A 25,523-nucleotide genomic window follows, 5' to 3' on the forward strand; every position below is an offset into this window, starting at 1 on the left:
AATGCACATTTTCACAAAAGCAGCAAAAACACTGCCCTTTCTAGAATGCAACATTATTTATAAACATTGCAGAAATGTCCTTGAATCATTAGGTCCACTATGTCTGTTTATATGTGTTGCTATTATTTAAACATATCTATTATTTACATGTTCAAATCCCTCACAGGCAAGGAAAAATTAAACAAATATACTTCTGCTTTACAAAAACCAATCATGTTTACAGCATAGTTTAAATGAATACCATAATCTCTAAAATGTTAAATTACATATATTTACCATAAAAAGTTTTAAAAGCCTTATAAATAAATGTGTTCTAATGTTTACCTGGGCATATAATTCAAGTTAATAATTAGGTTTTTGAACCAAGGCATGCACTTCCTTTGAGATACGTATCTGGACACGGAAAAGCTGCATATTATCTTAATAGAAAATTACCAATATGCGTAGATATCAATCCTTGGAGACATAATTCCAAGGCACTGATACACTTGCATGCAGGCACGGGGGAGTTGCGGGGGGATATAATTGCTAAGGTTAAACAGTTTGAAATTCATCAAGCTAACAAGCCGCATTTAATGGCCATGATGGACCTTTTCTTTTTCTGCTGAAAAGAGAATATTTATACAGCTCAACCCTTTCATATCTCTTCCAAGCCAGCCCTAATCATCTGACAAAAATGACAATCCCTTGATTTAGCTCCAGCTACTACTCCACTGGTTTGGTATTCAACACAGTTCTACAATAATCAAATCTGAATTGCCTTGATGAAGATAACTGATGCTTCCATGACTACCATACTATTAAGTCTAACAGTGCAACTTTTCTCTCTCTAGGAATTACATAGGTTTTCTCATGGTAGCTGATGACAACCTGGACCCAAGTATAATGGGAAAATAAAACAGAGGTTAAGGCCACTGGCAGATTCACAGTGCATTCATGATGTATTTTAAAAATTAACTTTTGCAGGACTATCGCTCATGACTAATTTTGTTCTTTATTCTCAGTACCTGGAAGTACATTTTGTTTTTGCTAATAAAAAAAGACGCTTTTTCTCTGACTTCCAACAAACTAATAAAGGATTATGTTACTTTTTGCCATAAAATAATGAAAAGAAGGGATCACATGGAGCAATTACTTGAAACATCTTTATAAAGAAATGACAAGCAATTCAAGACACAGAGTGCTGATCTATCTAAGCACTTAAAGCCATTATTAGGAATAATGATCTAACTTGAACATATAAATGAGGCTCAAGTATTGCTTTCACTGAGGCCTATTTAAATTCCTCGGAGACTTACTGGTATCAAAGGGAGAGGTAGTTTAAAGTACCACTGTACTGGAAACAAAAAAAAGAATCAAAAGATGATGTTGAAAAACAGCATTTGAAATGTTAAGAAAATAAAATCAGAGGTTATGGTTGAAAGTTATTCTTTTCTGTTGGGAAGACAGTGATGTTTCTAAAACATAAATATACAGACATATAGATGGATCTAGACCAGCACTGTCCAACAGTGGGTCACAAATATAAATTTCACCTATAATTAAAAATTTTCTAGTAGCCACATTTAAAAAAGAAAATAAAAAGGAAACAAGTGAAACTAAATGTGATATTTTATTTAATTCAGTATATCTAAAATATTATGATTTCAACATGTAATCAACATATACAGTTATTAATGAGATACTTCACATTGTTCCTTTTGTACAAAGTCTTTGAAATCCAGTGTGTATTTTATGGCACATCTCAATTTGGACTAGCCACACTTCAAGTGCTAAACAGCCACATGTGGCAAGTGGCTACTGTACTGGACAGCATAAAATGAAACATCTGAAACACCTGCACACCACTGCAGGGCTATAAAAATCAACATCTAGACATGAACAATAAAAAAGATACCAATACTTTTATACATTAAGATTCAGTAAGTACAGTTCTTCCAATTCACCCATAATTCTTCTCTTTCAATTAAGTTAATTTTATCTCTATTAAATAAGGTTTTAAAAAGTTAAGGAATTTTGGAATACCATCTCACACAAACAACAACCAAAACAAAACCAAATTAAAACTAGGTAACAGGTTCAAATCATTGTTAAAAATACATATATAGATTCTGGATATTAGCCCTTTGTCAGATGAGTAGGTTGCAGAAATTTTCTCCCATTCTGTAGGTTGCCTGTTCACTCTGATGGTAGTTTCTTTTGCTGTGCAGAAGCTCTTTTGTTTAATTAGATCCCATTTGTCAATTTTGGCTTTCGTTGCCATTGCTTTTGGTGTTTTAGACATGAAGTCCTTGCCCATGCCTATGTCCTGAATGGTATTGCCTAGGTTTTCTTGTAGGATTTTAATGGTTTTAAGTCTTTAATCCATCTTGAATTGATTTTTGTATAAGGTGTAAAGAAGGGATCCAGTTTCAGCTTTCTACATATGGCTAGCCAGTTTTCCCAGCACCATTTATTAAATAGGGAATCCTTTCCCCATTTCTTGTTTTTGTCAGGTTTGTCAAAGATCTGAACTCAAACAAATTTACAAGAAAAAAACAAACAACCCCATCAAAAAGTGGGCAAAGGACATGAACAGACACTTCTCAAAAGAAGACATTTATGCAGCCAAAAAACACATGCAAAAATGCTCATCATCACTGGCCATCAGAGAAATGCAAATCAAAACCACAGTGAGATACCATCTCACACCAGTTAGAATGGCCATCATTAAAAAGTCAGGAAACAACAGGTGCTGGAGAGGATGTGGAGAAATAGGAACACTTTTACACTGTTGGTGGGACTGTAAACTAGTTCAACCATTGTGGAAGACAGTGTGGCGATTCCTCAAGGATCTAGAACTAGAAATCACAAGTTCAAATTCAGTTCATCCTGGGTTTACCATGCCTTTCCTAGGCCAACCAGGATGGGCCTGAAATAAGTCTTTCACAAGATTTCAGTTCATTAACAGCCCAAGTATCACTCGACTCTTTTCTGTTAATGTTGTTGAAACTCTATTTAAAGCTTTTTCTTCAGCATTTTACTTTATAGCAATATAAGAATGCTGAACATCCAACCCATGGCATGGACAGGCTGAATTTTGGGCAGGTATCTTAGTCTTGAGGACAAAGTGACTTACAGAAGCAGAACTGACAGTGGTAGATGCAAGTTTTCTAGAAGAAACAATATGCAAACAACAAATCAAAACTAAATAAAGCCCATGCTATGCTTCTGACTTTCCAAAATGCTTTTGTTAATTTAGCATGATCACAAAATCGACTTGCAATAATGCTTAAATAACAGCGATCAAAATAAGACATAAAAGCTGAAATCGATCTAAGTTATAGTTAACTTTGTCCACTTCTGACGTATGTATTATATGATAGTAGACTGCTTCTTAATGTAATTTTAGGTAAAACAAACATTCTGTCCAAGAATGAGTTTGACTTCGGATGGTGAACAACTCCCCTTGGCCATACTCTACACTCTCTAATGGAAGTCTGTAGATCAGCTGACCTACCTCCTCTCTGCCACTCTTACCACTATGGCAACATTTCAATATTTTAAGTTCAAACTCATTTTGTTATGATAGTATAAAAATATTTAAATGCTAATTCACACTAGGCCTAACTAAATACTAGATGCTACAAGAAGTACACATAACTATGAGGTGGTACATATTTTCCTTGTACTGAGTCTAGAGAAATCAAACTCATCCAACAAAGGTAATTACAAATAGTACTTTCTGGACTGATCCCCTAACTCCTATTCTTTACTCCAAAGTGATATCTCCATTTGAATCATCAAATAGAGACTACAGAAGGAGAAATCTCATCTTGCTTTGAACAGCACAGTATATTTCAAAGGACCGGCTATTTATAAATATTGGAAGAACTGAAAAGAGCAAAAGAGCATCAATTCTAGTGATATCTGTTCTAATTTATTAAAGTACCAGTAGGAGTTAATGCAGAGGTGAAGTTATACGTTGAAAACAAAAGCACTAGGGTAAATATAACGGCACTCATGTGCTCTAGCGTCAGGCACAGGGTGCCTGATAGGTGAGGCAAGGGATCAGGAGTCAGTGAGGGTTGTACTCAGATTCCTGCTCCATCCATTACCAGTGGAGCAACTGTAAGGAGTTAGTTACATTCCAAGCTCTAGTTCACTCATCTGCAAAACTGCAGTAAGGATTAATTGACATAATGAGAACTAAGTTCCCAGCACAGTACCAGGCACTTGATAAGAACTCAATGAAATGGAAGCTATGGTTACGTTTTGATACCACTGAGCACTGAACAGACATGAATCAGAGGGCAGATCTGACAGTTTGACGACCTAAAATTCATGATAACAAATAGGTGGAAAAAGTGATGTTTCATACTTCAAATAGTTATACATGAATTTAGGATAGATTTTGACAAGCATTATATTTTTTAAAGCAAAAACACATAGAAAAAATATGAATGCTGGATCTCATGTGAGGAGAAAGGCTGTCTTATTTCTCAGAATAGGAGCACATAGGTTTATTAATATGAAAAAGGTGTAAAATCGTACTATTAATGCAGCATTTGTTTGCTAGCATATGAGAATATAACAGTGATTTCCTGCAGTATGTCCAAATTATTATCATTTTTATAGTTTATTGGTCACAATTTTTACATTAAACTGACGAAGTTCTATAGCACTTGTTTAACAAGAAAAAATATTTACAGTATAATGTATGTTTGGCATGAAGAATAGAAAATATTTGACAAATGAAGAATTACTTAGTTTTCTTTCCCTAATATCTTGCTACCAACCCTTAATTTTTATAGCATGCTAGATTACAAAAGGGGAAAAATAAAGCTCGGAAGGAGAAACAGCACTGTAAAAATATGTCGAATGTTACTCTTTGATGAAAAATGAGACCCTTATTTTAGTGAATATGTTACTGCCTCAATGCTGGGGGGAAAGCAACCGTCATTAGAAAAACGAATTGCTCAGCTGTTTATAAGCAAAAAGCTCTGGGGGAATTTCTCAGGACCCTAAAGGCAAAGCATTACAGGGTTATGCAAACATATGTTGCAGGTGTTTTAGGGGAGACAGGTGGGCAAACCTCAGCCATGGAAGAGGAGTTAGTTTAATACGCTGTAACTGAAATGAGATAACCTAAATGCATCCAAGTGCAGAGATGCCATGGCACGTGTGAACTAGAGCTGCAGAGCAAAAACTCTCCCTAAAATAATTATCTTGTTAGTGCCAAGCAAACAGAATTTTTCTCTTCTTATAGTTTTATAGAAAACAAACACTGCCAATTACTTTTTTTTTTTTTTTAACTAAAGGTATTTTAAACCTGGAACAAAGAACAGCCTGAAATAGTGATATTTATCTAAAAAAGATAAGGATGAAGTATTGTTGCCTTTATTTAAACAAATATTCCTAAGGAGACAGTTTGTTGTAATATTCCCTCTCTGGTTCACTAGGCAACATTAGATTTATCATAATTCTCCTAAAGCCTAAGATATTTCTATATTAAAATGCTAATTTTATCTTTTCTTTTGCCTGTAATTAAAGCTGGAAAAATTTGTGGTCTGATATTCACTGATTGCTAGAGGGTTCACAAAGGTCTCACCATTTCTGTCTCTCTTATTGCCACTTACTGCCCTTTTCATTAAATATAGATACAGTAACACAAGGAATCAAAAAGGCAGACATTATAATCTCACATGCTCTCAAAATTATTGCCTTTAAAATACATATGCACACTGTATCAATAAGGGGTATTGTCTGAATATTATCTAAATATTATCAAACCTAGACTTTGTATCTTATTTCTTATTCTTCATTTATCCAAGAGGTGATTTTCTTCTTATATTACTTGTGACTGAGGACAATACTCAATACTCATTTTACTATACATATTTATGCATAATAGTATATTGAGCTGTACCTTCCTGATCTAGATCACTTTTCTTTAACAGCCTTACCATGAGTTAATTTCATATACTTAGTATAAAATAAATTCACAAAACCTCAGATTTGGAAAATAAAACCTAGTTTTTGTTTTAAACAATACACAAAATTCAAACTGTACGAATACAACGCATTCATCAAATTAATATAGATTTTCATTAAAAAAGAATATAAATATTTGTAACTTGGTTGTAACTAAAATATTATTTCAGCATCAGGATCAAAATGACTTCTGGTTTATTTACTAATAATTCCTATGTATTTTGATGGGAAAAATATATTGTGAAAACTAGGTATTAAGAATCTTAGGGCAATTGATAGAAAAATCTAGGTAATTCTCATTTATGCATCTATAGAGTAAACCAAAAAAAGAAAATTTAGAAGAGAAAAAGTTTTAAAAAAAAGGAAGCAAAAACACCGTTAATTGGGTAAAGACACAGACAAAACCTCTGAAGCCATGCCAGCCTCATTTTACATACTGAATAAACCCAATTCCCTAAAGTGACATCCCCATCTATACCCTGGCAAGCCGAGATCTCAGATGGCAGAGAAGCATTTTAAACCACCTGTGCATTATGCTCGACTTTAGCTTCACACAATAAATAGACACCAAAAGAGAAATAAATTTTTTTTTACTAATGTATTTACATTTTTGAATTTAGCATGCAGAAAACCAGAGTAACATACCTCCCACCCCCAGTTTATTATTTATATATATGGAAAGTAGGAGTTTAGGTCTACAAATTTTCTTCGTTGCTAATATTGGGCCTCAAAATATGTCTTTTAGATAACTAGTTGGCTCTTTTCAGGAGTACTGAACTCTTCACCTTTTTCCTTCTTCAATGTCAGTAATGGTGGGGGTGGGAGAGACTTACTTCAACGTTTTAAGAAATGTGGAAATCCATTTGTCTGTTCCTAAGAGCGGTTCCCAATCTTTATTAAAGAAAAAAAGGGAAAAAGTGATCTTAAAAAAATATTCCCAAAGATCCCAATTTGGCTGTGAGTTTGTCATAGATAGCTCTTATTATTTTGAGATACATCCCATCAATATCTAATTTATTGAGAGTTTTTAGCATGAAGGGTTGTTGAATTTTGTCAAAGGCCTTTTCTGCATCTATTGAGATAATCATGTGGTTTTTGTCTTTGGTTCTGTTTATATGCTGGATTACATTTATTGATTTGCGTATGTTGAACCAGCCTTGCATCCCCGGGATGAAGTCCACTTGATCATGGTGTATAAACTTTTTGATGTGCTGCTGGATTCGGTTTGCCAGTGTTTTATTGAGGATTTTTGCATCAATGTTCATCAAGGATATTGGTCTGAAATTCTCTTTTTTGGTTATGTCTCTGCCAGGCTTTGGTATCAGGACGATGCAGGCTTCATAAAATGTGTTAGGGAGGATTCCCTCTTTTTCTATTGATTGGAATAGTTCCAGAAGGAATGGTACCAGTTCCTCCTTGTACCTCTGGTAGAATTCGGCTGTGAATCCATCAGGTCCTGGACTCTTTTTGGTTGGTAAGCTATTGATTATTGCCACAATTTCAGAGCCTGTTATTGGTTTATTCAGAGATTCAACTTCTTCCTGGTTTAGTCTTGGGAGGGTGTATGTGTCGAGGAATTTACCCATTTCTTCTAGATTTTGTAGTTTATTTGCATAGACGTGTTTGTAGTATTCTCTGATGGTAGTTTGTATTTCTGTGGGATCGGTGGTGATATCCCCTTTATCATTTTTTATTGCATCTATTTGATTCTTCCCTCTTTTCTTCTTTATTAGTCTTGCTAGCAGTCTATCAATTTTGTTGATCTTTTCAAAAAACCAGCTCCTGGATTCATTAATTTTTTGAAGGATTTTTTGTGTCTCTATTTCCTTCAGTTCTGCTCTGATTTTAGTTATTTCTAGCCTTCTGCTAGCTTTTGAATGTGTTTGCTGTTGCTTTTCTAGTTCTTTTAATTGTGATGTTAGGGTGTATTTGTCGAGGAATTTTTCCATTTCTTCTAGATTTTCTAGTTTATTTGCATAGAGGTGTTTGTAGTATTCTCTGATGGTAGATTGTATTTCTGTGGGATCGGTGGTGATAAACCCTTTTTCATTTTTTATTGCATCTATTTGATTCTTCTCTCTTTTCTTCTTTATTAGTCTTGCTAGCAGTCTATCAATTTTGTTGATCTTTTCAAAAAACCAGCTCCTGGATTCATTAATTTTTTGAAGAGTTTTTTATGTCTCTATTTCCTTCAGTTCTGCTCTGATTTTAGTTATTTCTAGCCTTCTGCTAGCTTTTGAATGTGTTTGCTCTTGCTTTTCTAGTTCTTTTAATTGTGATGTTAGGGTGTCAATTTTGGATCTTTCCTGCTTTCTCTTGTGGGCATTTAGTGCTATAAATTTCCCTCTACACACTGCTTTGAATGTGTCCCAGAGATTCTGGTATGTTGTGTCTTTGTTCTCATTGGTTCCAAAGAACATCTTTATTTCTGCCTTCATTTCATTATGCACCCAGTAGCCATTCAGGAGCAGGTTGTTCAGTTTCCATGTAGCTGAGCGGTTTTGAGTGAGTTTCTTAATCTTGAGTTCTAGTTTGATTGCACTGTGGTCTGAGAGACAGTTTGTTATAATTTCTGTTGTTTTACATTTGCTGAGGAGAGCTTTACTTCCAACTATGTGGTCAATTTTGGAATAGGTGTGGTGTGGTGCTGAAAAAAATGTATGTTCTGTTGATTTGGGGTGGAGAGTTCTGTAGATGTCTATTAGGTCCACTTTGTGCAGAGCTGAGTTCAATTCCTGGATATCCTTGTTAACTTTCTGTCTTGTTGATCTGTCTAATGTTGCCAGTGGAGTGTTAAAATCTCCCATTATTACAGCCAATATCATATGGAATGGGCAAAAACTGGAAGCATTCCCTTTGAAAACTGGCACAAGACAGGGATGCCCTCTCTCACCACTCCTATTCAACATAATGCTGGAAGTTCTGGCCAGGGCAATCAGGCAGGAGAAGGAAATAAAGGGTATTCAATTAGGAAAAGAGGAAGTCAAATTGTCCCTGTTTGCAGATGACATGATTGTATATCTAGAAAACCCCATTGTCTCAGCCCAAAATCTCCTTAAGCTGATTAGCAACTTCAGCAAAGTCTCAGGATACAATATCAATGTACAAAAATTATAAGCATTCTTGTACACCAATCACAGACAAACAGAGAGCCAAATCATGAGTGAACTCCCATTCACAATTGCTTCACAGAGAATAAAATATCTAGAAATCCAACTTATGAGGGATGTGAAGGACCTCTTCAAGGAGAACTACAAACCACTGCTCAATGAAATCAAAGAGGATACAACCAAATGGAAGAACATTCCATGCTCATGGGTTGAAAGAATCAATGTCTTGAAAATGGCCATACTGCCCAAGGTAATTTATAGATTCAATGCCATCCCCATCAAGCTACCAATGACTTTCTTCACAGAATTGGAAAAAACTACTTTAAAGTTCATATGGAACCAAAAAAGAGCCCGTATCGCCAAGTCAATCCTACTCCAAAAGAACAAAGCTGGAGGCATCACGCTACCTGACTTCAAACTATACTACAAGGCTACAGTAACCAAAACAGCATGGTACTGGTACCACAACAGAGACATAGATCAATGGAACAGAACAGAGCCCTCAGAAACAATGCCGCATATCTACAACTATCTGATCTTTGACAAACCTGACAAAAACAAGAAATGTGGAAAGGATTCCCTATTTAATAAATGGTGCTGGGAAAACTGGCTAGCCATATGTAGAAAGCTGAAACTGAATCCCTTCTTTACACCTTATACAAAAATTAATTCAAGATGGATTAAAGACTTAAATGTTAGACCTAAAACCATAAAAGCCCTAGAAGAAAGCCTAGGCAATACCATTCAGGACATAGGCGTGGGCAAGGACTTCATGTCTAAAACACCAAAAGCAATGGCAACAAAAGCCAAAATTGACAAATGGGATCTAATTAAACTAAAGAGCTTCTGCACAGCAAAAGAAACTACCATCAGAGTGAACAGGCAACCTACAGAATGGGAGAAAATTTTTGCAACCTACTCATCTGACAAAGGGCTAATATCCAGAATCTACAATGAACTCAAACAAATTTACAAGAAAAAAACAAACAACCCCATCAAAAAGTGGGCAAAGGACATGAACAGACACTTCTCAAAAGAAGACATTTATGCAGCCAAAAAAACACATGAAAAAATGCTCATCATCACTGGCCATCAGAGAAATGCAAATCAAAACCACAATGAGATACCATCTCGCACCAGTTAGAATGGCCATCATTAAAAAGTCAGGAAACAACAGGTGCTGGAGAGGTTGTGGAGAAACAGGAACACTTTTACACTGTTGGTGGGACTGTAAACTAGTTCAACCATTGTGGAAGTCAGTGTGGTGATTCCTCAGGGATCTAGAACTAGAAATACCATTTGACCCAGCCATCCCATTACTGGGTATATACCCAAAGGACTATAAATCATGCTGCTATAAAGACACATGCACACGCATGTTTATTGCGGCAGTATTCACAATAGCAAAGAGTTGGAACCAACCCAAATGTCCAACAACGATAGACTGGATTAAGAAAATGTGGCACATATACACCATGGAATATACTATGCAGCCATAAAAAATGATGAGTTCATGTCCTTTGTAGGGACATGGATGAAACTGGAAAACATCATTCTCAGTAAACTATCGCAAGGACAAAAAACCAAACACCGCATGTTCTCACTCATAGGTGGGAATTGAACAATGAGAACTCATGGACACAGGAAGGGGAACATCACACTCTGGGGACTGTTGTGGGTTGGGGGGAGTGGGGAGGGACAGCAGTAGGAGATATACCTAATGCTAAATGATGAGTTAATGGGTGCAGCAAACCAACACGGCACATGGATACATATGTAACAAACCTGCACATTGTGCACATGTACCCTAAAATCTAAAGTATAATAATAAAAAAAAGAAAAAAAAAGTATAAACCATATGTATACCACACACAAAAAAAAATCCTCTGATGAAATCCTTTAGGGCATCAAACCATGTTACCTCTAAGATACTGAAATCTCTCCTCCTTGTTTAATCAGAAGTCAATTCCTTTTCAATGAATATGTCCTAAATATATGCCGAAATTTTTTAGTTTTCATTCATTGCTATTCCAAATACCTTTTCCTATGTAGTTGGTTAGTCTCTGGAACTCAAATACAAGAAGTTAAAATAAGAGAGCTCAAAGGATGTTATTAATTAAGCAAATTAAGTAGTTGATCTCAAATTAATAGCTGACATTCTCATCAGTGGATTCTCTTGTAAGTGTAATATATAATAGAAACGTTCGATTAGAACCTTTATGAGAAAATCTGGATGGATTTCTCCAGATAATGGCTGGAAAGATGAGGGTTTACCTCTTTCTTGGGTTTACAAAAATCACTGCAATTATTCCTGTCACTTTTCTGCCTTCTGCAAATTTTCCCACCTGGTGCTGTTCCTCAAAGGCAGCTCAAACCATCCAGGCACCATACAATACCCACTTTAAGTAGAATAAATCTGAAATACTCTCTATTTTTATTGCTGTTGTAGAAAAAAAGAGAGAATTGATGAATAAGACACTTATATTGCAATAAGAACCTCAAGAAAAGTCCAGAAAAAATCAAGTCACTAACAACTCCAACTTTTCACAGGATGATGGACAGACTTTGGGCTGACGATTTAGTGAAATAGAGCTTTCAGCTTTATCAATTCATATATCTTCAACACATTTTCAGTAAACACTACTGAAGATAAACTTGAAGGGGCTGTCCAAAAAAGTGAAAAATAGTAGTATGCAGAGAAAACCTGACAACTAAACTCTTAATTTACTGAAGAACCATGGAGTAAAAAGATGTTAAAGTGTCAGTATCCCTAAGAAGGTGAGTGAGGGGAAGAAACAATTATTTCCAATTTGCCTCTTCAGAAACCAATTTTAATAATAATGAGAAGTAAATCTGAGGTGTACCTAAGAATTGTGAAACAGTCAAATTCCAAAATTAACACTATTTGCCTCTGAGAAAAGGTATACAAAGCCTTCCGCAAAAATCTGGGTGGGCTGGGCATGGTGGTTTACGCCTGTAATCTCAACACTTTGGGAGGTTGAGGCAGAAAGATCTCTTGAGGTCAGTTTAAGACCTGCCTAAGAAACAAAGCAAGAACCCGTCTCTACAAGAGAGTAAAAAAAAAATTAGCCCAGTGTGGTGGTGCACACCTGTAGTCCCAGCTACTCAGGAGGTTATGGGGAGGACCACTTGAGCCCAGGAATTCAAGGTTGCCCTGAACTATGATTGTGCCACTGCCCTCCAGCCTGGGCCAGAGTAAGACTCTGTCTCTTTAAACAAACAAACAAACAAACAAACAAACAAACAAACCCCCCATAACTAGGTGGTTTCCAGGTTAGCAAGACTTGATTATATCCCTTATACAATTAATACATATCTAACAAAAGAAGATGTCATATCCCTTATATGTTTAATATATATCTAACGAAATAAGATGTCAATCAAAAGGGGTTTGCCAAGGAGGCAGAAAAGAGTCAGAGAGGCATATATGGGCAGAGCCAGTGGGAAAGACGGCCTGAGTTAGTAGGTAATGGACTGTGTAATTTCCAGGACCCCAGTAAGACTACCCTTACTGTGAAGTAGGTATCTTAAGAGTCTCAGAGTCCGGTTTCACTAAATACGCCTTCCCATCTGCTTCTGCCTGATACCAGGTACTCCATGGAGAGCTATGATTCTGACTGGGTTTTCCACATAAGTGTATAGTATGTTGGTATATGGAGTTAAGTAACTTGTTTTTTTCCTCATTGTAAGTGATCTGATAATGATGTGGCCTCCCATGTCTGTGTCTTAGTATGTTTGGATGTTATAATAAAATACCATAAACTAAGTGGCTTATAAACAGAACAAATTTATTTCTCACAATTCCAGGATAAAGGTGGCAGCAGAGCTGGTATCTGCTAAGGGCTCGTTACTTGGTTCATAGATAGTGCCTTCTCACTGTTTCCTTACGTGGTGGAAGGGGTGAGCTAGCTTTCTGGGGTCTCTTTACAAAGGTACTAATCCCAACTATGAGGGCAGAGCCCTCATGACCTAATCACCTCATAAAGGCCCCACCTCCTAATATCATCATCTTGGGTGGTTAAGATTTCAACATATGAATTTTGGGAAACACAAACACCTAGACCCTAACAGCCTGCCACCAAAAGTGAATGGGATCAACCTGGGGGCGTGAGGATGGCTGTCAGTCTTGTAGCTGCTCTAGGCCCCACTGCAGACTGAGAAAGAGACATGCTGGCTTTACATATCAGCCTTGCAAGCTCAGTTTGGATCTGTATCGGAGAGATGACTTGGCTTTTCTGACAGCACTAGCAAAATCAGTAAACTACCTACTATAGAGATGGGGGCAGGGAGGTCTGCAGGGTGATTAGCATAAACCTCACTGAGAAGCCTGGATCTGAAGACTTGAAGGAGGATGAGCAATCAGCCAAGTGGATATTCCTTTTGATAGGGACTGGTGGCTGGGAAATTCTGGACAGAAGAGGGCAGGTCCCTGGTGAGGGACCCACCCTTGAACCTGGAGCTGTGGCCCAAACACTCCTGTTTTCCCGCTGAAAAGTTGCCTTTTCCAAAACCACCCATGGCCTGCCCCACTCCCCATCCCATGCCAATAAAAAACCCTGTACCCATAAAATCCCCAGGCTCTGCCAGCAGAGAGGGGAGAGGAAGAAAAGAGGAGAAGCAGCTAGACATTGGAGACTATGGTTTGATGTCAAAGAGAAGCAGCTTGACTTCAGAGGGATGGGTTGACGGTGTCGCTTTGGATAGCCGGACTCCAGGGGAAGATCATCTTCCTGCTCCATCCCCTTCTCAGCTCCCCTTCCCACTGAGAGCCACTTTCATCAGCAATAAAATCCTCTGCATTCATCACCCTTCAATTCAGCTGTGCGACCTGATTTTTCCAGATGCCAAACAAGAGCTTGGATACCAAGTGTGTGGATGCAAAAGGCTGTCACACTGACCCTCCACTGAGCTATTAACACTTAAGCTGTCCGCAGTCTGCAAAGCTAAAAGAGCGTTGACTGTAACACTCCTTCTGGGGCTTCAGGGTTGGGGGGGGTACTCCCTGCTAGATGCTGCGGTGGGGCCTGCATGGAGTTTTGCTCCTTCAGGTGCCCAAAAGCACTCACCCCGGCTCCTGCAAGTGCACCCTCCCACAAGGGGTTGAGTGCAACAGGTTCAAGTGAGTGGAGTTTGCCTCTGCCAGGGCCAAAGCAGCCAGCTAGCTCCAGAGAGGGCATACCAGCTCCCACCCGTGAAGGGGTCAGGGAAAATTTCCTGCTTCATTCTCACTTGCCACAAATCCTATTCATACATCTTTACGTGTTTCAACCAAGACTTCTGAAAGATGGTTCCAGGATGCTACTGGTACATAGTAGGAGCTTAGTATATTTTGGCTAAATGAATAAAAATAGTGTTTTAGAGAAAGACACAGTGTAGGGGAATGAAACTACAAAGTTCCTCTTCAAAACCAGAAAAAACAGCTAGGTAAATAAAGATCTTTTCCAAATCATATTAAGACACTTGGGAAAATGTGTAACTATCAGCATATGAGGACCATACTCATGCATCAAATGTCAGAGAAAAACCTCCTTTATAGTGCCATACTGGCCTCTGTCGGGAGGAGCTTGGAGGCCCACCCACGCGTACACAGTGGTCACTCCAGGTTCATGTGAATGGTCCAGTCAGTACTGAGGTATAGAGAAAATCTTGCAGTATGATAAACTAACTTACATTTCCCAATATAGTAATCATATGTGTGCTTGAACTGGATGAAATATACTTTAAAATTCTCCATGATAAAATGTTTCGCTTTTTTGGAGAGAGAGGACAGATAAAATGTCAAAGCATGTATTTAAATAAAGTAGCTGATTATTATAGTGATACAGTTTACTACTTGAATATATTGGCATTTCTTCCTATAAAATCAATATACTTAACATTTTAAATTAGCAATAATATATTCACTGAGTTAATATACTTAAGAGGCAAATAAAATATTTATGTGGCCATAACTACTATATTAAAAAAAGTGATGGTTTTTTTCTGTTCTGTCAGTTTTAAGTTTATAATTTTTTCATAACTTATGATTTGTAATTTTCAATTTCTTTAAATCATAACTTTAAGATGACACAGAAATACTAAGAAGTCCCTTTCTGAACAAACTATTTCATATATAATAAGAAAAATAAGTGATTAGCTAGGAAGTCACAGCACTTAGAGCTGGAAATGACTTTTAGAGATTATAGGCTAATTAAGGCCTTATCAGCCACCCATCACCCTTCAAAAAACAATTAATGAACCTGAATTTAGGGCAGCAAAAGGTTAAATGATTTCCCTGGGGGTAAAATAGCAAGTCAGCGGTAAAGGAGGGCAGCCACTTGATTCCTTGAACTCAGGGATATATCACATTCATTTCGCTGTAATGCATTTTAATACTTTTCCATTTGGGGCTTCATAGAGACTTTCTGAACACACATGCATAGGACCGATAGCTTTAAAGTGTTAAGTAGTCTATTTAAAATAAATATCTCTCCCCAGTAACCTAGATTTTCCTTACTTGTAAGACATCAAATAAAAAGGAGGTGATTGGTTTGTAGATTATTCTTTGCTTACTGGGAAAAGTTTGCTTAATGAGAACAAGTTAACCCATGGATTTTAGTCTCCTCTCTAGTTACTTAAGGAAAAATAAATAACGATTCTAATGACTTAAGTTGTGTCTCACTAAAGGAACCTTGTCTTCTAAAACATGCCGAGCAATCATTTCCACAAAGTTTCATTGCTCTCTCAAGCTGCCCCAAATAAAAATTACTAAACATCTCCACACTGACTTTAAAGATCTAAATAAAGACATGGTTATTTTCAGCAAATATTGTTGCCATGAACAACTATTATGCACAATAAAGCTAAATAAAGATCACTGGATGAGATCTTTTTCACACTGACTTTTCACTAACAAAGAAAATATTTATGTTGAATAATAACATGAAACATTATACAAATTAATGCCAAATAAAAATTTATTAAATAAAGACTCCTTACACATTTCATGGACTTCTAATAATTAGTGTTTACAAATATACAAGGTATTAAGGGTGATATAGTCATTCTTTTGGTCTCTGAGGGGGTCACCAAGTGACTCTGGATAAAGAACCGCCCGGCCCTGCCTGGTTGCTTACTTCAGAAACTTCTAGGAATTCTACCTCCTCTGTTCTCTCAAGCTGGGATAATATCTCCCTGCAAATTCTTCAAAGCCCAGTTGGAATGCCTCTTTCCTCTAAGAAACTTTCTGACCATTTAAGTCTGAATTGATTATTCTTTCTGCAGTGGTGTCTGTTGAACCAAATTGAATCTTGCTAAAATAGACCCCAAAGGGTCCATTTAGATTATGTGGTCCAGTTTCCTCATTCTACAGTTCAAGAAATGAAGTGACTTGTCGAATAAACGCAGCAGGGTGAACTTCTCATACAGGAGACACTGGGTTAGTACTGTTGGAGATCTAGTACCTGATGCAGTGAAGCTCTCAGTTTGGTAGATGAGAAAATTGAATGGTCTGGTTCCCTTGGGTTCAACTACACAGAGGAGCATGATGTTGACATAAATGAAAGCAAAACTGACCGAGACTGGTGGTATACAGAAGGCAGCTAAGATTATTTCTTAAAAGATCAAAGTAAAAGAATTCAGAGTCGTGGCCACAGTATTCTTAAACAATAACTTATTGGCCTGACCATGTGACGGCCAAGAGGTGTGAATCAGTGAGTGTGCTTACCAACGAAGAAATTCATTTAAGACTACTTGGAACTTCTGGCTAAGAGCAAAAGTAGTTTATAATAGTCTTAATCATTGCCAAGAATCACCAAGAATCCTGTAATCTTTCTGAAATTTCAAACTGTGATCTTAAAAATGAGTTTACTTTTTATCCATCATGTAAGACTGCATAGGAAGAACAAACTAATAGTAAGCCCTCCCTAGCTCATCAACCACTCTCAGTCACGTTCCCCTGGTCCTGGCTCCAATGATACTGGTCTTTCAGTTTCACCAATAGCCTAAGCTCTTTTCCGCTTTGGAGCTTTTGCATTTGCTATTCCCTTTCCTGGAGGTTCTCCTCTCTATTCGTTGCCTGGCTGGTTCCTTTTCCTTCATTAGCTGCCACCTGAAACGGCACCTCCTCAGAAGGGATTTTTGACCAACCTACCTAAATTAGGTCTTCTCTCAGCCCAGATTCTAACCCCACTTATTATTTTATTTTACACACACATACACACACACACACACACACACACACATATATATTTCTAATTTAGACAGAGTCTTGGTCTGTCACCCAGGCTGGAGTGCAGTGGCGCAATCTTGGCTCACTGCAACCTCCACCTCCTGAGTTCAAGCGATTCTCATGCCTCAGCCTCCCAAGTAGCTGAGATTACAGGCCCCTGCCACCACGTCTGGCTAATTTTTGTATTTTTAATAGAGATGGGGTTTTGCCATGTTGGCCAGGCTGGTCTCGAACTCCTGACCTCAAGTGATCCGCCTGCCCCTGCCTCTCAAAATGCTGGATTACAGGCGTGAGCCATCACGCCTGGCCATATTATTACCCTATTTGCGCCCTTTATAACACATCATAATCTGTAAGTATTTTCTTGCTTATTTGTTTATTACGGTAAGAGCCATATATATATTTTTTATTTACCATTATATCACCATAATTTAACCAGTACCTGGTGCACAGAAGATACACAATAAGGATTGGTTAAATTAATGAATTCAAAATACTACAAAACTAACTCAAAATTATTTAAGGCCCCTAGGAAAACCTTAATGTATTTTGAGAAACACATGATTCTTATTACGAAATGTCTGAAAGCAATAAATAATAAATTTCAAATACTGGTTTAATAAAGATTTTCATATTATTCCTTACAAATCTTTTTTTTAGAGCCAGCATTTACTCAGAAGTAAAACTTAACTTTTTAAAAAATGCTAATCTATGTCAAAAAGCTTTTATTTCTAATTGGATGTGAAAACACACCTAATTAGTCACTAAATACCTAAATATCAACTATACTAAACATCCAATTGGTGGTGATCTAGTGATAGAAAAGAAAAAGGAAATATTAGTCACACAGCTCAGAAACAAAGAAAAAACAGCTTTTGTTATGTCACAAACAGAATAAACACAAAAACAAATAATTTGAAGAATGGCAGTTTTCTAAGAAATGCTCCAGTTTTGGGAGTAAAAAAAAAAAAAGATGAAAATAGGAGTAATGCAAACAATCTTTCTGTAACATAAAATCATCACAAAAAATTGGATTAGTAACATACTAGAAAATCTGAATAGACCCTCTGCTGGAAGCATTATGAAAAGTAAATTAATGGATATAGTGCATCATCCTCAAAGAGTCACTATACGTGATTTTTAGATTCTTTATTGCTCAGAAAGGAAAAGATTACAATGGCATTAAGGAAAGGAACATTTTCTAAAATTGTCACCTGACTGGCAGCAGGCTTAGATCCATCCACTACTTTTCAAGTTTGATATGACATTTTACCAAAGTTATTTATTTGATATTGACAAAAATGTTGTATGTATAGTGAGATTTCTTGGAATTAAATGAGTAAAAATTTAAGTACCTATACACAATTTGAAATTTGAAATTCAGACTTTTTATAATTTAAAAAGACAAAATTTAATATAACCTCAAGCAAGAACCAAATCAGAACTGGCCAAGCATTGTACATTGTACATTATATTTTTATAGTGTGTTTCTTTGTACAAGAATGACTACGAAATTAAATTCTTATTTCTAGAAATTTTCTTCCATAAACAATAACAGTCAATGCTAAAAGGACTGCTTGCAAAGTTACTAGAAATATTTTTTCCCAAATATTCTAGTCTTCAAAACAAACGGTAGCCATCAAATTCTTACTGCATAATCTAAAATGGTAATACATGTACTGTATTTCATTTGTAATAAGTCTTTATGATAAGGTTAACACTTCAACACACAACACAAATAAGAGAACACCAAAAAATGAAAATTACTTTGCTTATGTTTCTGTATTAGAATTTTATTTGCTAAAGGGTAAAAACAGATTTGCAAAATTCACAGTTAACTTAAAACAATAGTTTTAAACCTTTTTTCCTTGCCCTTACTGCCTTCAGGAAGGAAAGAACATCTGGTTATTTAAGGAACACAATATGTTCACATTTTCTATGACTTTTGTTTCTAATTGGGTTTTAAAATTTTTTTTGAATGTGAACAACTAGCTAGAACAATGTTTTTTTAATCACTTCATATTTTTCAGATTGTCCTCCTTCTATCCCTCTAACTTCATTTCATGGATTGTTTTTGGAAATCTGCTTAGTAGTTCTAATATGATAAAGACAAGAAAATAAGAATTAGGGCTGTGGTCTGAAGAGCTAAGTACAGAAGTTGTATTTACCACGTGCAGAGTATAGGATGCTAAAAACAGATATTTCATATCCAGTCTTCATAAGGCATACATTTTCAAAAATTTCAACTAGTTCCTGGGCCACTTACATATATGGCAGTTTCATTTATTACAGATGAAGAATTTGTATGAGAAATATGTAAGCAGACGTCCACTATTTTTAAAACTAATAAAGCCACAGCTCCTGCATGGAAAGGTGGTCTGAAGATGGGGGTTCAATTGCTGGTCTGCCACTAAAAAGCTGTGTGACCTTGAATAAGTCTCTAAGCTTCATCTTTATTCTCACTTTTTCATCTATGAAAGAAGTTGGATAAGACTGTCTAGGTTCTTTGCAGTTCTAAAACTCCGACAGCCTAAGGGAAGTAAATTAACTAGATTCTTTGCTATGTCTTCTGTATTCCATAATATATGACGGTAGTAACAGGATTTTAAATAATTCTGATATATAGCAAATTGAGGAACTAGATGCTCTTTAAGTTCAAATTGTATAATTAATTCACTATCTTGATAAAAATGGCAGCTGAAAAATATACCATTGGCTATGGCTTTTGTGGAATGTGAACATGGGTTCCAGAAATATGCTAGATTAGTGATGTCCAACTAGATTAGAGTCAGTGTGGTGAACTGGAATGAGGCATGGCACTTGAATCAGAAATCAATTCCATCATTATTTCCTTTATACCAAGATATGCAGGACACAAAGCTGAGTGCTAAAAAATGAGCAGGATCCAGTCCTAAGGCATAAACAACTGACAAAACACACATGCATATATACAAGGTGCCGTGGGGACTCAAAAGAGGACATGTCCTATCTGAACCTGGAAATTGTTTCATGGGGAATGCAGAACAGACACCAGGAATCCGAGGAGGGAATGAACAGAACAGTCATGATGCCACTCTAGCTAGCTTGGGAGCTTATAAGCTTTTTGACCTTGGGAAAGCCACATAAACTTAACCTCTCTCTACCGAAAAAAGTGAGGAAAGATAACCTGCTCTGCCTACCTCATAGGGTTGTTGATTAATGTCAGAGTGCTTGGAAAACTATGAAGGAGTATGATCCTATTATTATAGTTTTTAGGCCTACTTTTTTCTATCTATTCAAGTAAGAAATCTTTCCACAGTAAAGGCTATCTCTGATATAAAACAATTAGAACCTTACGTCTCAAGCTATACTTGCAGAATGTATTCTCCACTGAGCAATTTAGGGATGATGGTAGGATAAAGTGCTTTTCTGAAGGTTTACAATGAACCTACTAAGGCTCAGAGTTCCTTGTTTTTATTTTATTGAACCTGTTAGCAGCATTCAACACTACTGTCACATGAAACTAGGAAATGGGAAAGTATGGTTTCATGTCTCAAATCTCATCTTTCTACTAGTTATTTTCATTGACAATTGTGTGTTTATATACTTACTCTTATCTATGTGATTCAGGAATGATTACAGTATTTTGAGTGTTTCACTGTTGCTATTAATAGACAACATTTAAAGCACTATGATGTCTGAATTTTTAGAGGCTATAGGCAGGGGTATTAGTACCATCTTTCCCTCTTTTTTTTCCCCTTTGCATAAATAGCCTCTTTTATGACTTTATAACTGACATTAACAACACTGAAAACCCTGTCCACTTGTGGATTTCTATAAAATAAACTTGCTGTTTTTCTCACTTTACTTTTGCAGCACTGTGTTGGACCTCGTTAGTTCATTGTAATGGTGGCAGGAAGCAGATGAATCCTAAGCAGACAGGGATGGGTCCCCGATGAAACCTGACCTTCCAGCCAAAGACAGTTTAAAGCCTAGCTACAAGTCTTGGGGTAAATCCACGGACTGGTTTGAAAACCTGTCTTCCTGTTTGGCATGCTTTTCTGATTGATCCCCACCCTTCACCTATTTTACATACACCTAACCTTTCCTAATTGGTTTTTTACACTGTTGTGCCCACCTCTAAGTGGTGCCTTTGTTTTAGCCTTTTTTTGCATACTCACAAACCAATCAGCGCACACTCCCCATTCTGAGCCCATAAAAGCCCTGGACCTAGCCACGTGGAGAGAAACCACCCAACTTCGGGTGGAGGACCACCCTTGCCTCCCCTCTCCAGTGAGAGCTATTTCATCACTCAATAAGATATTCCCCCACCCTCCTCACCCTTCAGTTGTCAGCATGATCTTGTTCTTGGATGCAGGACCAGAACTCGGGATACACTGAACATGGGTACACCAAAGGCTGTAACAACTGTGGTCCTCTGCCCTCCACTGGCAGAGGGTTGCGACCCTTTTTGATGGGAAGCAGCAGCAAGGCCGAACCAGCCCCAGTGCCATGAGCCTGAGTGAGGCAAGGGACTGACAGAGCTGTTAACATGCTGCAGTCCACTGGGCTGCGGACAGAAGGATTAAATGAGCTAATCAGCATGCTGTAACATCCCCTCTGGGGCTTCGGGGTTGTGGGCACCCCTGCCTGGGCACCACTGTGCTCCCCTCATCTGGATGCCAGAGTCTACCACGGGAGTGGCTTGCAACACCCCTGGTCCAACTGCAAGCCCTGCATGGAGCCCACGTCTGTGCTGGCACTCAGAACAGCTGGCCAGACCCTGCACTCGCTTGCTCACGCACCGCCCCTCCCCATTGGCAGCTGAGCACACAGTCACAGCAGCCGCAGGATCCGGGCTGGTGTGCAAACCAGGCATGGTCTGGCGGGCCGAGTGGATGGGGTGCCTCCTGAGGCAGGCCCAGGGCTGAGTGAGGCCCTAGGCGGGAATGTTGCCTTCTGTGGAGGTCCCCAGCTGGCAGAGTGACTGAGAGACATCCAGCGTCAATTCAAAGTCAGTTCTTGACCATCCTGGCCAACATAGTGAAACACCATCTCTACTAAAAATACAAAAATTAGCCGGCTGTGATGGTGGACACCTGTAGTCCCAGCTACTCAGGAGGGTGAGGCAGGAGAATCACTTGAACCTGGGAGGCGGAGGTGGCAGTGAGCCGAGATCACACCTCTGCACTCCAGCCTGGTGACAGAGCGAGACTCCATCTCAAAAAAAAAAAAAAGTCAGTTCTTCAAAGACAAAGGATGTTCTGCTTACACAGGTCATCAGAGACAATTTAATTCAACCTCCAAATATTACAAAAGAGAAGCCCAAGGCACAGCAAGCATGATTCTTCCAAAATAATGAAGATGTTCGTGGCAGAGCCAAGGTCTGACCCAAGGTCCCAATTCCTAACTCAGGTTCCTTACAGAACACTACTGCCACAGGCCCATATTAACGCATGTGTCAAGTGACTTTAGTTACTACTTAAATTCTGTAAAATGAAGTTAATGAGTCAGCCATATATATACTTAACTATATCTACCACTTTGCAGGGTTAGCCATTTGAAAGCCCCTTTTCAAGGATTACACAGCTTTCTTTACTTTTCCTATAGATATCATCATTCCATGAACTTATTTTACTGAGCCTTTTAAACATGACTCCCGCATCATGCCCAATTTTTTATGTCTCAGGAATATCAGTTTAAGGTCATTGTACTGATCATGTTTTTACTTGGTAAGACTCTGAATGTGAAGGTGGGGAATTCCCTTTTTTAGATACGCTATTATTTTTTTCTCTTAAACCTTAAAGAATCTATATTTTAAGGCTTATAGAATTTGCTTCATTATATGTACATGACTTTATCGAGATAAAAAGTACTCCATTAAAATCATACTAACATGAAAGGGCATTTAGGTCCCACTAATAAACACTGATGAATTTAGAATAAAGAATTCTGAAGCTGGATGAGTGAGTGATTCACAGAAACATCAACCATATTTAGCTAGGGAAAAATTACCAAGATCGATAGGTTTTGATAACATATTCATTTCTTCCTTCAATTAAAACAAACAAATCAGGCAAGTAGAAATTTCAAATTGCTATTTTAGCAATGTTTTCCACTCTGTATGATTCTAAAAATTCCTAATGCTAAGCCGATAGAATTTGCCGTAAGTTTGTAGATCAAAACTCATACCTCATTGACCAGTAACCTCATTCGTTAGTCTTATTTTACAGATATTTTGTCATCTTGTGGGGTTTTTTTTGGGGGGTAGGGAGTACACAGTCACACAATTTACAAATACATATGTATATAAAATATAAATATGGAACTTCCAATTTTCATAGTCAGATTCATAGGCCTTAACCAGAAAAAAGTATGCTTCCTTATACATCGGAGAAATAATGGATTATATTTCTGATGCTTAATGAAACTGCTTTGTGTAAGAGAAATGATACGAAAGTTCATAAATTTACAGAACAGATATAGGCATAAGGAAGTAAATTCTTTTAAACCAATCAAAGAATAAAGGATATACTAAAAGGTTGAAGTCAACAACCAAGGAAAGGACAGAAATCCTTTAGAATCTAAATTTACATTAAACTTGGAGGCCCAAGTCGATCAGACACAGCTTTGGCAATGGAACCCACAGACAGACTGACTGACTCAGAGACAGTTCGACAACTGCCAACATGACTGTTGGGAGGGTTGCCAAAGAGCCAAAGGCTGGGATTACCATCCAATGCCTGGCATTCTGATATTCGTGTTTGAAGCTTTCTCTCTTATACTTCTTCCAATATTTTTGTTTGGCTCAAAAGTAGCAAGGATTCACAGATTTTTTTAGATCATTAAATGTTCTTATTTTCAAGAAATATAACATTAGTTGTAAAAGAGCACACTTTTTCTCTCAAGTGTAAAGAAAATTTTGGGGAATTGCTTTACGCTCAAATAGAGAAATCAGTGTTAAAGTCTGTTTAAATCTTTATTTTATTACTCAACCCCCGAAATAAGAAATATTAATACATATGATAATATGAAATAATTTAGTGTTTTATTGTATCCACTCTTATAGAACTGGTCCTTTGTATAAAGCTACTTCCTTAATCTTCATATGGCCCCCAAGGTTCTACTTGGATAAATCAACTTTTGTGTGGGGTACCAATGACAATACAGTTTGGCTATAAGGAGAGGTAGTTCCTCAACTATTTCCTTGACTTGTGAGGAAGGGAAAAGCATAGAACAACCTTCTGTGGGAAAAGAGACATGTGTTCCAGTTTCTCATGGCAAGGTCCACTTAATTTGCCTGCTGAGTTGCTGGCCAATGAGGTATGTGGGTTTTGGCCTACAACTTTAGGCAAATGCTGCCATTAGGCAATTCATCTACCATTAGGCAAATTCCACATTCGGAATTCTTAGACTCTACACAGAGAAGCCTATTTTTCACCCAACTTAAAATTATGTATACCCTACTGGGGAAGCTTACCTTTGGGTCTCTAAGGAACAGGGCCTTAAGAATCAGTGAGTGTACATCCCCGATGAATGGGTAATGCATCAGAAGGCCGAGACAGGTCTGGTAGTTACTAGAGATCACTAAATAAGAAGAAAAAATAATTCAGATGCAATACTATTTAAGATATTCTGCATTGCTGAGAACATAAAAACTAACAACTTAGAGTCAATGAAGGCAAACCAATAACTCAACTGATTTGATAAAAGGAAGTAGGAAGAAGGGATCTTTACCAAATTGCCTTTGAAGGAACACATTGTATTGTTAACTGCGATCTCAAGTATTAGCACTTATCCTCAGGGGGTATTGGAAAGAAGAACTTCATATACAGATATGTGTACATCTGCAACATAAATTCTCAGAACCATGCATATTTATTGCCATTTATATGGCTATGTTTAAACGTCTCCTGTTTTTCTACTTAGAAATTAGTAATAAAAGCTATATGAATGGAAAAGAACCAGTTTAAGATTTTCATGAAATAATATTTACCTTGATTATTATGCATTATAACTTGTTACATTTTCTTTTGTATAGGTAAATATTACATAATTCAAAATTTAAAAAAGTAGAATTTCTTCCAATTATTTGTTTTTCTAAAGTAACAAGAGATTTAGGGAGAGAATACCTAAGCAGCATTTCTTGGAGGAAAAGTGTCAAAATTGTCATAGGTTAAGTCTAAATGTGTTCTGTAGCCTGTCATTTAATTTTTTTTTCAAATCAACCT

The 25,523-nt window shown here is 37.2% G+C and overlaps 1 protein-coding gene across 7 annotated transcripts in view; it reads right to left on the minus strand.

Annotated features, from left to right (window-relative positions):
- The window catches only part of TBC1D5 (TBC1 domain family member 5), a 581,319-nt gene that overhangs the window by 105,532 nt on the left and 450,264 nt on the right, over positions 1–25,523 (minus strand). For all 7 annotated transcript variants that reach the window (XM_030816874.1, XM_030816879.1, XM_030816878.1 and 4 more), the window contains one exon: positions 24,773–24,879. In XM_030816874.1, coding sequence (XP_030672734.1) covers positions 24,773–24,879 — 107 coding nt within the window. The remainder of the gene's footprint in view (positions 1–24,772; positions 24,880–25,523) is intronic.

The sequence above is a fragment of the Nomascus leucogenys genome, chromosome 8 (genome assembly GCF_006542625.1).
Source record: "Nomascus leucogenys isolate Asia chromosome 8, Asia_NLE_v1, whole genome shotgun sequence".
NCBI lineage: Eukaryota > Metazoa > Chordata > Mammalia > Primates > Hylobatidae > Nomascus > Nomascus leucogenys.